A 15,707-nucleotide genomic window follows, 5' to 3' on the forward strand; every position below is an offset into this window, starting at 1 on the left:
GTGCCACAGCAGTGGAAAGAGGCCACTTTAGACGGCCACAAAATGAAGAAATGGTAAAACTGATGTTGGACAGTGAAATTCGATATGTAAATAAACAAAATTCATTAAGGCTGGTTCATTGAGAGAGAGCTTATTTTACAATGCTCCTGTGAAACGAGGCCCTCGCCATGCATTTATGAAAGACCTTGTTTCCAAAGCTCAGATGATATCGCACTCTTTTTTTACAGTTCTACTGGATGATTATAGTAAATGTTGTTTATTGGATACATGACACCCGGGCGGCATATGCGGATATTGCCTAGGACGGCAGCATAACTGCTAGGACGGAGCCTGACGAACACAATTTGCCTCTAATTTACTAGCGTTTGCGGCTGCCCTTGGCCTTTTCAAAGTTGCTGCTACTGTTGGGAAATCAAAACTGTCCAACTCCTTGACGCTGCTTACGATGCGTATCAGCCTCGTTACTTTGTCCTCAAGAAGGCGCGATCTTGAGGCCGTCTTTACTCTTTTTTGGAGAAAGAATCCCCTCAGCGGGCACACTGGAAACGGGGAAAATGAAATAGAAACACACACCCTACACTAATTTCCAGGCAGCTTGAGGATTTATTAGCTTATGAAATATAATTGCCTTTGAAGTTGGAGCACATCAACTGGTATTTCCATCAATTAATAAAAAAGCATTATTTTGCAATGGATTAGATTTTTTTTCTTCTCCTGGAGAATTTAGCCTGCAGCAATTTTATTTAATGGCTTTTCAAAAACAATATTGGTGTGTGTGTACGTACGGATCCTGCCTTTTTATAAAGTGTCTCTGAAGGTGTGTGCGCTTAGATCCTGACCTAGTTGTCTCCTTGTATCTGGGTCAGTGGGCTGGGAGTGATGACCATAGCTTCAAGGGGATGAGTGTACTGTGCATGGAAGGGAGAGAGTGCAGTGGGAGGGAGGGGGTCATGATTGTAAGGAGGGATTAAGACTGGGCAGAGGGATAGGGTTCTGTTTTTTTTATTTTTTATGCGAGGCGGCACAGGCGGTAAATGTACCGCATTAAGTTGATTGCTTTATATTAAAAATAAACCTAACCTAGGCTGGAGCCTAATTTCTTCCACTTCCCTGATTGTCTTCTGACAGCTGAGCTAGGGCTTATTGGTGTGTTCAAGACATCTGTGAACTCTGAAGAAAACAAGCTCAGACTGGGAAAAATCGTGACGTCGGAGCTCTAGGATCATGCCGAGTTTCCGACTTGTAATTCCAAGTTGGATGACCGTTCAAAAATATTTTTCCCAGTTGGAGCTTGTTTATTTCAGAGTTCCCAGTAGGGGGGGTGAACATAATTTTTAAAAAACTGAATTGGGATCCTTAAAATCTGTATCCGAATTGTTTTTATATATTTTTAAATGTAGATTCAGAAAGTAAACCGCATAGTGGGTCAATTTCCATAACTTCTGTACTGTTTTGGTACCCTGTGTACCACACTGAACAGCTTGAATTGAACCCATGCACATGCGCAGATAAGTGTTGCATCTCGCTCATCTCAATATCCTAACCTATTCATTGATGAAAGACTCTGCTTTACTGAAGTTTCTAGACATCACAAGCCAAGACATTGTGATTCCTGTTTTTGATTGCCGATAGATAGGCCTAGTGCACAGTTCTGACTGTCTGCCTGGTGGCCGACCTGCCTATACTGTGCCCCTCTCTCTCTTGCTCACTATGAAAGATGATTGTATTCTCTGAAGTAATGCAACTAATCAGTCTCCTCCGTTTTCAAAAAACCCTTCATTTTAAGGCGTCCGCATGCTTGCCACCCGAAACAGTTCGCTAGAGTTCGCACTGATTTCAATCCGCAACAAGTCCATTTGGTGGAAACATACCAATGGTGGGGGAAAAATGTGGATAAAAATCTGTGGCCAATTTGATGGAAATCTAGCTACTGTACTTTATTTACATGGTGCTGTTCATCTCCTTTAAGCCTTGTTAACCTTTTCTCTTTTTCTCTCTCCTCTGTCAGGTGGGCTGGTGCCAGTCTGCGTACAAGCGGACACGCGTGTCTTCCTCGTCCCGGCACGCCCAGCAGTGGTGGCGTAGTCTGCGCTCGGTGGTATACGCACTCCAGGGCCGCGAGATCCGGCCTCAGCAGCAGCATGAGTGGCGTCTCCAGCGTAGCTTGCGGGGCTTTGCTGCCGGCCGCCTCCCGGGCATCCTGAAGGAGCGGGAGTTCTCCCTGGGCCGGCTCAACAAGGTGTTCGCCTCGCAGTGGCTCAACCACCGCCAGGTGGTGTGTGGAACCAAGTGCAATACGGTGAGAGACTGCCCTCTTTTACTTTACTCTTTTTTCAAAATGGAAAAACTTAAACATTTCCTGTTAACCGGAAAACCTTGAACTGACCTATTATGAATAAAAAAGACATGATTCCAGGCCTTGTTATTTCTCTAACAAAAGGTTTCTTTCCTCCTATCCACAGCTATTTGTGGCAGATGTTCTGACAGGGCAGATTACACGCATCCCCATGCTGAAGGACCGGCAGGGCCGAGGAGGTGGCTCCGGGGGTGTTGGTGGGACAATAGGGGCCCCCTTCCTCGGAAGTGGCTCAGTGTCCGGGCTGGACCAGCAAGGCTGTGGGATCCACGCCATAGAGCTTAACCCCTCAGGCACTCTGCTGGCCACGGGCGGAGACAACCCCAACAGCCTGGCTGTCTACCGGCTGCCCACCCTGGACCCCGTCTGCGTGGGAGATGTGAGTGGTGGCTGAGACAGCCTAAAAGAAAGTCTGATCATACAGGGTCTGACATTAACGATGGCCCGGGGCCAGTAAAAACATGTTGGGACAGTCCATCTTGTCAGTCACTGGCCCACCAGTAATTTCTCAGCGCATTTTGGCGTTCCAGTTCGACATTTACCTGCTCTGTCGCAGTCTGCCAATGAAAACCATTGAAGACTAAATGCGGAAAACTCATGCTATTTGTATTTGAGAAATATGATTGGCTGTTTATTCAGCCACACTCCTTGCGAGTCACCTTCTTGAGCATTACATGAGTTGATGCATTCACACGGCATACGCAAGCTATCCAGAGTAAAAAAAAAAAAGTGTTTATCAATCCAATCCACTCGCTGAGCTTATTTATTTTTAGGGAAAGTGATTTACAAAAAGAAACCAATTGTGAACATGCTAGCAATAGGCTGGCTAGTGGCTACTGTTGATAGTCTGCAAAAATAAGCTACAAAAAAGACACCTAGCATTCGTCTTGGTGAGACTATTGCATTGAGTCTTCTGCCATTGTAGTCCTTGGCCTGGCGAAAGTCCAAACTGTAAAAAAAAAAATATATATATATACTTTTCTGGATGGACAAACTCTTTCAGTGTAAACTTAAACGACTAAAACCAGATATAAAGTATGCCGAAAAGATAATGGACCTTTGTTTTTAAATAATATAATCTTTGAGAACTAGCAATCACCAAAATAAATGTTAGACATTCAGGGAGATTTTAAAATTCGAAAAACAAGCAATTTAGCGGTATTCATTTTATGTTTGAGCAAAAGAACACCATGGCAAAATGCATAGAATTGCCAGAAACTAGTTTTAAAACTACAACATTTTCTCTCGGCTCCATGGGAAAATATGTAGACTCACAGGAAATTTGCTACATTTTCTCTCAGCTGCAAGGCAAATTTGTGTAGAATTGCAGGAAATTTGCTTTAAAACAGTAAATATTTAATTGAGAAATGTGTAGAATTACAGGAAATTGGCTTAACGTGCTACAATTTCTCTACACCGCCAGATGGGGCCCTCTAAAATGTTCTCAAATTTTGCCGGGCCAACCGTGCTCATTGCCACACCCACCACCTAACCCCTTTTTAATCAAGTAAAAACCCTGTACTTTAGCCAGATGGATATCTCTTTTGAAAAGCCCTCGTCTTAAAAGGGGAAATGTCCTATTTTAAAATGACATACTTTAGAGACAAAAGTTAATCCAATTAATACAAAAATAATTTAAGAATAGAGTAATGTCTTACATTGCTAAATTATATTACACTGCTTTTTAATATACCATAATAACCAAATGTTGCCTATTACTAGCTGAATGAAACAAGCATGTCAATGAATGTATTTATAAACCACCCAATGTCTTGGCCAGTAGAAATTCTTTTCGGGCCAGTAGATTTTTGGTCAACTGGCCTAACGGGCCAGTGAGGGAAAAAAAGTTAATGTTGGACCCTGTCATACAATGACATTTAAAAATATATATATATATATATATATATATATATATATATTGTGTGTGTGTGTGTGTGTATATATATGTGTGTGTGTGTATATATATATACACTGCTCCAAAAAATAAAGGGAACACTTAAACAACACATCCTAGATCTGAATGAAAGAAATAATCTTATTAAATACTGTTTTCTTTACATAGTTGAATGTGCTGACAACAAAATCACACAAAAAGAATGAATGGAAATCTAATTTATCAACTCATGGAGGTCTGGATTTGGAGTCACACTCAAAATTAAAGTGGAAAACCACACTACAGGCTGATCCAACTTTGATGTTATGTCCTTAAAACAAGTCAAAATGAGGCTCAGTAGTGTGTGTGGCCTCCACGTGCCTGTATGACCTCCCTACAACGCCTGGGCATGCTCCTGATGAGGTGGCGGATGGTCTCCTGAGGGATCTCCTCCCAGACCTGGACTAAAGCATCCGCCAACTCCAGGACAGTCTGTGGTGCAACGTGGCGTTGGTGGATGGAGCGAGACATGATGTCCCAGATGTGGTCAATTGGATTCAGGTCTGGGGAACGGGCGGGCCAGTCCATAGCATCAATGCCTTCCTCTTGCAGGAACTGCTGACACACTCCAGCCACATGAGGTCTAGCATTGTCTTGCATTAGGAGGAACCCAGGGCCAACCGCACCAGCATATGGTCTCACAAGGGGTCTGAGGATCTCATCTCGGTACCTAATGGCAGTCAGGCTACCTCTGGCGAGCACATGGAGGGCTGTGCGGCCCCCCCAAAGAAATGCCACCCCACACCATGACTGACCCACCGCCAAACCGGTCATGCTGGAGGATGTTGCAGGCAGCAGAACGTTCTCCACGGCGTCTCCAGACTCTGTCACATCTGTCACGTGCTCAGTGTGAACCTGCTTTCATCTGTGAAGAGCACAGGGCGCCTGTGGCGAATTTGCCAATCTTGGTGTTCTCTGGCAAATGCCAAACGTCCTGCACGGTGTTGGGCTGTAAGCACAACCCCCACCTGTGGACGTCGGGCCCTCATACCACCCTCATGGAGTCTGTTTCTGAACGTTTGAGCAGACACATGCACATTTGTGGCCTGCTGGAGGTCATTTTGCAGGGCTCTGGCAGTGCCCCTCCTGCTCCTCCTTGCACAAAGGCGGAGGTAGCGGTCTTGCTGCTGGGTTGTTGCCCTCCTACGGCCTCCTCCACGTCTCCTGATGTACTGGCCTGTCTCCTGGTAGCGCCTCCATGCTCTGGACACTACGCTGACAGACACAGCAAACCTTCTTGATACAGCTCGCATTGATGTGCCATCCTGGATGAGCTGCACTACCTGAGCCACTTGTGTGGGTTGTAGACTCCGTCTCATGCTACCACTAGAGTGAAAGCACCGCCAGCATTCAAAAGTGACCAAAACATCAGCCAGGAAGCATAGGAACTGAGAAGTGGTCTGTGGTCACCACCTGCTGAACCACTCCTTTATTGGGAGTGTCTTGCTTATTGCCTATAATTTCCACCTGTTGTCTATTCCATTTGCACAACAGCATGTGAAATGTATTGTCAATCAGTGTTGCTTCCTAAGTGGACAGTTTGATTTCACAAAGTGTGATTGACTTGGAGTTACATTGTGTTGTTTAAGTGTTCCCTTTATTTTTTTGAGCAGTGTATGTACAGTGCCTTGCGAAAGTATTCGGCCCCCTTGAACTTTTCGACCTTTTGCCACATTTCAGGCTTCAAACATAAAGATATAAAACTGTAATTTTTTGTGAAGAATCAACAACAAGTGGGACACAATTATGTAGTGGAACGAAATTTATTGGATATTTCACTTTTTTAACAAATAAAAAACTGAAAAATTGGCCGTGCAAAATTATTCAGCCCCTTTACTTTCAGTGCAGCAAACTCTCTCCAGAAGTTCAGTGAGGATCTCTGAATGATCCAATGTTGACCTAAATGACTAATGATGATAAATAGAATCCACCTGTGTGTAAAGTCTCCGTATAAATGCACCTGCTCTGTGATACTCTCAGAGGTCCGTTTAAAGCGCAGAGAGCATCATGAAGAACAAGGAACACACCAGGCAGGTCCGAGATACTGTTGTGGAGAAGTTTAAAGCCGGATTTGGATACAAAAAGATTTCCCAAGCTTTAAACATCCCAAGGAGCACTGCAAGCGATAATATTGAAATGGAAGGAGTATCAAACCACTGCAAGTCTACGAAGACCCGGCCGTCCCTCTAAACTTTCAGCTCATACAAGGAGAAGACTGATCAGAGATGCAGCCAAGAGGCCCATGATCACTCTAGATGAACTGCAGAGATCTACAGCTGAGGTGGGAGACTCTGTCCATAGGACAACAATCAGTCGTATACTGCACAAATCTTGCCTTTATGGAAGAGTGGCAAGAAGAAAGCCATTTCTTAAAGATATCCATAAAAAGTGTTGTTTAAAGTTTGCCACTAGCCACCTGGGAGACACACCAAACATGTGGAAGAAGGTGCTCTGGTCAGATGAAACCAAAATCGAACTTTCTGGCAACAATGCAAAACGTTGTGTTTGGCGTAAAAGCAACACAGCTCATCACCCTGAACACACCATCCCCACTGTCAAACATGGTGGTGGCAGCATCATGGTTTGGGCCTGCTTTTCTTCAGCAGGGGCAGGGAAGATAGTTAAAATTGATGGGAAGATGGATGGAGCCAAATACAGGACCATTCTGAAAGAAAACCTGATGGAGTCTGCAAAAGACCTGAGACTGGGACGGAGATTTGTCTTCCAACAAGACAATGATCCAAAACATAAAGCAAAATCTACAATGGAATGGTTCACAAATAAACATATCCAGGTGTTAGAATGGCCAAGTCAAAGTCCAGACCTGAATCCAATCGAGAATCTGTGGAAAGAACTGAAAACTGCTGTTCACAAACGCTCTCCATCCAACCTCACTGAGCTCGAGCTGTTTTGCAAGGAGGAATGGGCAAAAATGTCATTGTCTCGATGTGCAAAACTGATAGAGACATACCCCAAGCGACATACAGCTGTAATCGCAGCAAAAGGTGGCGCTACAAAGTATTAACTTAAGGGGGCTGAATAATTTTGCACGCCCAATTTTTCAGTTTTTTTATTTGTTAAAAAAGTTTGAAATATCCAATAAATTTCGTTCCACTTCATGATTGTGTCCCACTTGTTGTTGATTCTTCACAAAAAAATAGTTTTATATCTTTATGTTTGAAGCCTGAAATGTGGCAAAAGGTCAAAGTTCAAGGGGGCCGAATACTTTCGCAAGGCACTGTGTGTGTGTGTGTGTGTGTGTATGTATATGTGTGTGTGTATGTGTATGTGTGTGTGTATGTGTATGTGTGTGTGTGTATATATGTATGTGTATGTGTGTGTGTGTGTATATGTATGTGTGTGTATATGTATGTGTGTATATGTATGTGTGTGTATATGTATATATGTGTGTGTGTGTGTGTGTGTGTGTGTGTGTATGTATATATGTGTGTGTGTGTATACATATATACACTGCTCCAAAAAATAAAGGGAACACCTAAACAACACAATGTAACTCCAAGTCAATCACACTTTGTGAAATCAAACTGTCCACTTAGGAAGCAACACTGATTGACAATAAATTACACATGCTGTTGTGCAAATGGAATAGACAACAGGTGGAAATTATAGGCAATTAGCAAGACACCCCCAATAAAGGAGTGGTTCTGCAGGTGGGGACCACAGACCACTTCTCAGTTCCTATGCTTCCTGGCTGATGTTTTGGTCACTTTTGAATGCTGGCGGTGCTTTCACTCTAGTGGTAGCATGAGACGGAGTCTACAACCCACACAAGTGGCTCAGGTAGTGCAGCTCATCCAGGATGGCACATCAATGCGAGCTGTATCAAGAAGGTTTGCTGTGTCTGTCAGCGTAGTGTCCAGAGCATGGAGGCGCTACCAGGAGACAGGCCAGTACATCAGGAGACTTGGAGGAGGCCGTAGGAGGGCAACAACCCAGCAGCAGGACCGCTACCTCCGCCTTTGTGCAAGGAGGAGCAGGAGAAGCACTGCCAGAGCCCTGCAAAATGACCTCCAGCAGGCCACAAATGTGCATGTGTCTGCTCAAACGGTCAGAAACAGACTCCATGAGGGTGGTATGAGGGCCCGACGTCTACAGGTGGGGGTTGTGCTTACAGCCCAACACCGTGCAGGACGTTTGGCATTTTCCAGGATTGGCAAATTCGCCACTGGCGCCCTGTGCTCTTCACAGATGAAAGCAGGTTCACACTGAGCACATGTGACAGAGTCTGGATACGCCGTGGAGAACGTTCTGCTGCCTGCAACATCCTCCAGCATGACCGGTTTGGCGGTGGGTCAGTCATGGTGTGGGGTGGCATTTCTTTGGGTGGCCGCACAGCCCTCCATGTGCTCGCCAGAGGTAGCCTGACTGCCATTAGGTACCGAGATGAGATCCTCAGACCCCTTGTGAGACCATATGCTGGTGCGGTTGGCCCTGGGTTCCTCCTAATGCAAGACAATGCTAGACCTCATGTGGCTGGAGTGTGTCAGCAGTTCCTGCAAGAGGAAGGCATTGATGCTATGGACTGGCCCGCCCGTTCCCCAGACCTGAATCCAATTGAGCACATCTGGGACATGTCTCGCTCCATCCACCAATGCCACGTTGCACCACAGACTGTCCAGGACTTGGCGGATGCTTTAGTCCAGGTCTGGGAGGAGATCCCTCAGGAGACCATCCGCCACCTCATCAGGAGCATGCCCAGGCATTGTAGGGAGGTCATACAGGCACGTGGAGGCCACACACACAACTGAGCCTCATTTTGACTTGTTTTAAGGACATTACATCAAAGTTGGATCAGCCTGTAGTGTGGTTTTCCACTTTAATTTTGAGTGTGACTCCAAATCCAGACCTCCATGGGTTGATAAATTGGATTTCCATTGATTATTTTTGTGTGATTTTGTTGTCAGCACATTCACCTATGTAAAGAAAAAAGTATTTAATAAGATTATTTATTTCATTCAGATCTAGGATGTTGTTTAAGTGTTCCCTTTATTTTTTTGAGCAGTATATATATATGTGTGTGTGTGTGTGTGTGTATATGTGTGTGTGTATATATATATATATATGTATATGTGTGTGTGTGTGTATATATACATATATATATATAACACACACACACACACTTACTTCATGGGACGGTTCTCTATTTTTCAGGATGGCCATAATGACTGGATCTTCTCCATTGCATGGATCAGCGACAGCATGGCGGTGTCTGGTAAGTAAAATGTAAAAAAAAATGGTAAGTGTTAAAGGTCCAATGCAGCCGTTTTTCTCTATCAAATACTTTCTGTGTAATTAAGTACCTTACTGTGATTGTTTTCAATTAAAATGGTCAAAAATAATAAACAAATAGCTTCTTAGCTAAGGGCAATTTATCAAGCAAGAATTTTGCTACGATTGTCTGGGGGTGGTCTGAGTGGGGAGGGGAAAATTAGCTGCAGTTGCCAGAGAGGTTTGGAATTATCTTTCTTATTGGTCTAACTCATTTACTGCATGGCGATATCACCATGGAAGGCCTAAACTCCATCCCACCAAAGCAGGCTGAAATTTCAGGCGGTCTTTTCGAACAGCTCTTAACTTCTATGGGCTAGGTGCGGGACACAGCCAGTGAAATATCAGGGTGGCAAATTCAAAAACAAAATGTCATAATTCAACTTTCTCTAACATACAACTATTTTACACCATTTTAAAGATACACTTCTTCTTGATGTAACCACATTGTCCGATTTCAAAAAGGCTTTACAGCGAAAGCAAAACATTAGATTATGTTAGGAGAGTACATAGACAAAAATAATCACACAGCCATTTTCCAAGCAAGGACATATGTCAATAAAACCCAAAACACAGCTAAATGAAGCACTAACCTTTGACGATCTTCATCAGATGACACTCCTAGGACATTATGTTACACAATACATGTATGTTTTGTTCGATAAAGTTCATATTTATATCCAAAAACAGCATTTTACATTGGCGCGTGATGTTCAGAAAATGTATTCCCACCAAAACGTCCGGTGAATGTGCTCATCAATTTACAAAAATACTCATCATAAACGTTGACAAAATATATAACAATTATTTAAAGAATTATAGATGGACTACCCCTGGATGCAACCGCTGTGTCAGATTTTAAAATAGCGGAGAAAGCACATTTTTCAATATTCTGAGTACATAGCTCAGCCATCACGGCGAGCTATTCAGACACCCGCCAAGTTCGGGGCAACCTAAACTCAGTATTAGAAATATTCTGTTACCTTTGCTGATCTTCGTCAGAATGCACTCCCAGGACTGCTACTTCCACAAGAAATGTTGTTTTTGTTCCAAATAATCCATATTTATGTCCAAATACCTCCGTTTTGTTCATGCGTACAGATCACTTATCCAAAGGCGTAACGCGCGAGTGCGGAACCAGAGACAAAAAGTCAAAATGTTCCATTACCGTACTTAGAAGCATGTCAAACGCTGTTTAAAATCAATCTTTATGGTGTTTTTAACGTAAAGTTGCGATAATATTCCAACCGGACAATAGCGTATTCATTCAAGGAGAAAAAGAAGGAACAGCGTGACCGCGCATATCCAATCCCTTTGATGCCAGGCAGACCACTCAGAAACTGAGCTCCTATACTCTGCCCAGTGACAGGAGAATGCTCAAACCACTTTCTGAAGGCTTTAGACAGCCAATGGAAGCCTTAGGAAGTGCAACGTACCCCACAGATACTGTAGTTTCGAAAGGGACTAGAAAGAACTACAATTCTCAGATCCTCCACTTCCTGGTTGACTTTTTCTCAGGTTTTTGCCTGCCATATGAGTTCTGTTATACTCAGACACCATTCAAACAGTTTCAGAAACGTCAGAGTGTTTTTTATCTAATAATATGCATATTCTAATTTCTGGGCCAGAGTAGTAACCTGTTTTAAATTGGGTACGTTTTTCATCCGGCCGTGAAAATACTGCCCCCTAGCCCAGACAGGTTAAACTAAAAGAGCATTATTGTGAAAATTATGATATCACATTATTATTCCAATCTCCGTGTAGAAATGTATATGAAACACAGTAAAAATTACTGTTGACTACACTGGGCCTTTAAATGGCACAATTTGCGCTTACTGAAGTCTGACATCTTACTATTTTCAACACAAATGCTATTTAGAGACATTTTTAAATGTTTATCTTTACGTTTTTTGTACAGAAAGTTGTTACTATTATCACGTATGACCGCCAAGAACTTTTGGACATTGCATCGACAGTTACTATCCTCGATTTTGACTTCAAATCTGACTTCAACGCAGACTCAGCTGTTCCCTTGTTCACACAGGATGCTATTCCTTTGTTTCATGGGCTACCAAAACGCCACAGGCATAGACAGGCTGGCATCCTTGTGAGACTGAGACGTATAAAAGATCGACTGGCACTCCCCTCCATTTTATTGGCAAATGTCCAGTCACTCAAGAATAAGATGGATGAGCTTCGTTCAAGAGTCTCCTATCAGAGGGACTTGAAAAACTGCAATATTGTATGCCTTGCAGAAACTTGGCTGGCTCAATCTATGAACATAAAACTCAGTGGTTTTTCCATGCAGCGGTACGATTGAACGACACCAGCCTCGGACAAGTCCAAGTGGGGAGGGCTGTGCCTCTTCATAAACAACAACTGGTGCATTGCTTCCAGTGTTAAGAAACTCAAGCTTTTAGTCACCTGATATAGAATACCTCATGGTAAGCTGCAGACCTTATTATCTACCAAGAGAGTTCTCATACATTATTATCATGGCTGTCTACATCCCTCCACAAGCCAACACCACTTTGTCACTCAACAAACTGTATGGGGCCATAAACAAGCAAGAAACCACACACCCAGAGGCACCATTTCTGGTGGGCAGAGACTTTAACGTGGGGAGCCTTAAAACCGTTCTACCTCATTTCCACCAACATGCCTCCTGCACCACTAGGGGCGCTAAAACTAGACTACTTTTATTCTACCCACGTATAACTCCAACACCATCAACTTTGCTGATGACACGACGGTGGTAGGCCTGATCACCGATCCTGAAACCATTTACAGGGAGGTGGTCAGACTTCGATGTGTGGTGAAAGGACAACAACCTCTCCCTCAACATCAGTAAGACCCTGCTGTAGTGGAACGGGTCGAGAGCTTCATGTTCTTTGGCGTCCACATCACTAAGGACTTAGCATGGTCCACACACACCCGCACGGTTGTGAAGCGTGCACGACAATGCCTCTTCATCCCCAAGGAAGCTGAAAAGATTAGGCATGGGCCCTCGGACCCTCAAAGTTCTACAGCTGCACCATCAAGAGCATCTGACTGGCTGCATCACCGCTTAGTATGGCAAATGCACCGCCCTCGACCTCAAAGCAAATCACTGGGCTGAGTTCCCTGCCATCCAGGACTTCTATATTAGGCGGTGTCAAGAGGAAGCCCTGAAAATTGCCAAGAACTTCAGCCACCCAAGACGAACTGTTCACTCTGCTACTGTCTGGCAAACAGTACCGGAGCATCGGCTCTCGGGCCAACAGGCTCGGAGACAGCTTCTACCCCGAAGCCAAAAGACTGCTAAATTGTTCAATGGACTATTTGCATTGACCCTATCTTGCAGTGAGCCTACACTCACAACACTATACACTACATGACCAACAGTATGTGGACACCGGATCGTCAAAACATATCATTAAAAAATAATGGGCATTTACATGGAGTTGGTCCCCCCCTTTGGTGCTTTAACAGCCTCCACTCCTCTGGGAAGGCTTTCCACTAGATGTTGGAACATTGCTGCGGGGACTTGCTTCCATTCAGCTACAAGAGCATTAGTTAGGCTATCGATCAGACCTAGCTCCCAGTCTGCATTCCAATTCATCCCAAAGGTGTTTGATGGGGTTGAGGTCAGGGCTCTGTGCAGGCCAGTCAAGTTCTTCCACACCGATCTCGACGAACCATTTCTGTATGGACCAGTTTGGGCCTTCTCCAAACTGTTGCCACAAAGTTGGAAGCACAGAATCATCTTTAATGTCATTGTATGCTGTAGTGTTAAGATTTCCCTTCACTGGAACTAAGGGGCCTAGCACAAACCATTAAAAACAGCCCCAGACCATTATGCCTCCTCCACCAAACTTTACAGTTGGCACTATGCATTCGGGCAGGTAGCGTTCTCCTGGCATCCGCTAAACCCATATTCGTCTGTTGGACTGGCAGATGGTGAAGCGTGATGCACCACTCCATCCAACACTTGGTATTGCGCATGGTGATCTTAGGCTTGTGTGCAAGTGCTTGGCCATGGAAACACATTTCATGAAGCTCCCGACTAAGTTATTGTGCTGACGTTGCTTTCAGAGGCAGTTTGGAACTCAGTAGTGAGTGTTGCACTTGGCGGACCCCTCCTGTGAGATTGTGCGGCCTATCTTCACTGCTGAGCCGTTGTTGCTCCTAGAGGTTTTCACTTCACAATAACAGCACATACAGTTGACCGGAGCAGCTCTAGCAGGGTAGAAATTTGACGAACTGACTTGTTGGAAAGGTGGCATTCTATGACTGTGCCACGTTGAAAGTTGTTACGAATCTCTTTGGCCCTGCAGTCTAGGGGGGATGGAAACGAGACCCGTAACATAACTCATGCAAATTATAATAGTGAAAAGGAACAGTGAGAACAAAAACCACAGACAACTTAAATTAACCGTCAAACACTAATGGTTTATTTCTATAAACACACGGTAATGGGGTGTGGCAAAAGGGGCTGAGCTGGACCCAAGGAAAGAAACAATAAGCCAAAAACACCCCTAAGCTAGACTAGCCTATTTCAATAACGGCTAGCTAACTAACCAAAAATACAGCGGGTGGTTCGCCCAGTTCTAACTAGGACAACAATTACCTCCGGGTAGTGTATGCCCATGGGCGACTTGTCTTGGTACCCCTTTTCCCACCAACAAACAAACAGTCATGCACCACAACAAAACAATACTCACAGGTACCGGACAAATGTAACATGTAGGTGCAAAACAAAAGAGAGAGATCGAGCTTACAAAGAGAGAGAGGGACACAGAGATTGAACGACAGAGAGATTAACAGAGAGAGTGCGCTCCAGAGAAAACAACTGACTGGGTTCTTAAACCAAGGGAAAGGGGCTGTGATAGGGTAAATGAAAAGGTGCAGGTGTCTTTTGATTAGTGACTGATTGGGGGAAATGATGATTGTCACCTGTGAGGGGAGATGGAGAGAAAATAAATACACACAGGATACACACTCGGGATACCTGTATCCGTAACAAGTCTCTGAGCTCTTCAGTAAGGCCATTCTACTGCCAATGTTTGTCTATGGAGATTGCATGGCTGTGTGCTTCATTTCATAGACCTGTCAGCGATGGGTGTGGCTGACAAATCCACAATTTGAAGGGGTGTCCACATACTATTGTATATACACTGCTCAAAAAAATAAAGGGAACACTTAAACAACACAATGTAACTCCAAGTCAATCACACTTCTGTGAAATCAAACTGTCCACTTAGGAAGCAACACTGATTGACAATACATTTCACATGCTGTTGTGCAAATGGAATAGACAACAGGTGGAAATTATAGGCAATTAGCAAGACACTCCCAATAAAGGAGTAGTTCTGCAGGTGGGGACCACAGACCACTTCTTAGTTCCTATGCTTCCTGGCTGATGTTTTGGTCACTTTTGAATGCTGGCGGTGCTTTCACTCTAGTGGTAGCATGAGACGGAGTCTACAACCCACACAAGTGGCTCAGGTAGTGCAGCTCATCCAGGATGGCACATCAATGCGAGCTGTGGCAAGAAGGTTTGCTGTGCCTGTCAGCGTAGTGTCCAGAGCATGGAGGCGCTACCAGGAGACAGGCCAGTACATCAGGAGACGTGGAGGAGGCCGTAGAAGGGCAACAACCCAGCAGCAGGACCGCTACCTCCGGCTTTGTGCAAGGAGGAGCAGGAGAAGCACTGCCAGAGCCCTGCAAAATGACCTCCAGCAGGCCACAAATGTGCATGTGTCTGCTCAAATGGTCAGAAACAGACTCCATGAGGGTGGTATGAGGGCCCGACGTCTACAGGTGGGGGTTGTGCTTACAGCCCAACACCGTGCAGGACGTTTGGCATTTGCCAGAGAACACCAAGATTGGCAAATTCGTCACTGGCGCCCTGTGCTCTTCACAGATGAGCACGTGACAGACGTGACAGAGTCTGGAGACGCCGTGGAGAACGTTCTGCTGCCTGCAACATCCTCCAGCATGACCGGTTTGGCGGTGGGTCAGTCATGGTGTGGGGTGGCATTTCTTTGGGGGGCCGCACAGCCCTCGATGTGCTCGCCAGAGGTAGCCTGACTGCCATTAGGTACCGAGATGAGATCCTCAGACCCCTTGTGAGACCATATGCTGGTG

The 15,707-nt window shown here is 44.6% G+C and overlaps 1 protein-coding gene across 2 annotated transcripts in view; it reads left to right on the forward strand.

Moving 5' to 3' along the window:
• The window catches only part of LOC106565186 (DDB1- and CUL4-associated factor 12-like), a 30,717-nt gene that overhangs the window by 4,435 nt on the left and 10,575 nt on the right, over positions 1 to 15,707 (forward strand). For both annotated transcript variants that reach the window (XM_014132030.2, XM_014132029.2), the window contains exons 2-4: positions 2,009 to 2,299; positions 2,463 to 2,735; positions 9,462 to 9,522. In XM_014132030.2, the coding sequence (XP_013987505.1) occupies positions 2,009 to 2,299; positions 2,463 to 2,735; positions 9,462 to 9,522 (625 nt within the window). The remainder of the gene's footprint in view (positions 1 to 2,008; positions 2,300 to 2,462; positions 2,736 to 9,461; positions 9,523 to 15,707) is intronic.

This window comes from Salmo salar, chromosome ssa12 (assembly GCF_905237065.1).
Source record: "Salmo salar chromosome ssa12, Ssal_v3.1, whole genome shotgun sequence".
Taxonomy (NCBI): Eukaryota; Metazoa; Chordata; class Actinopteri; order Salmoniformes; family Salmonidae; genus Salmo; species Salmo salar.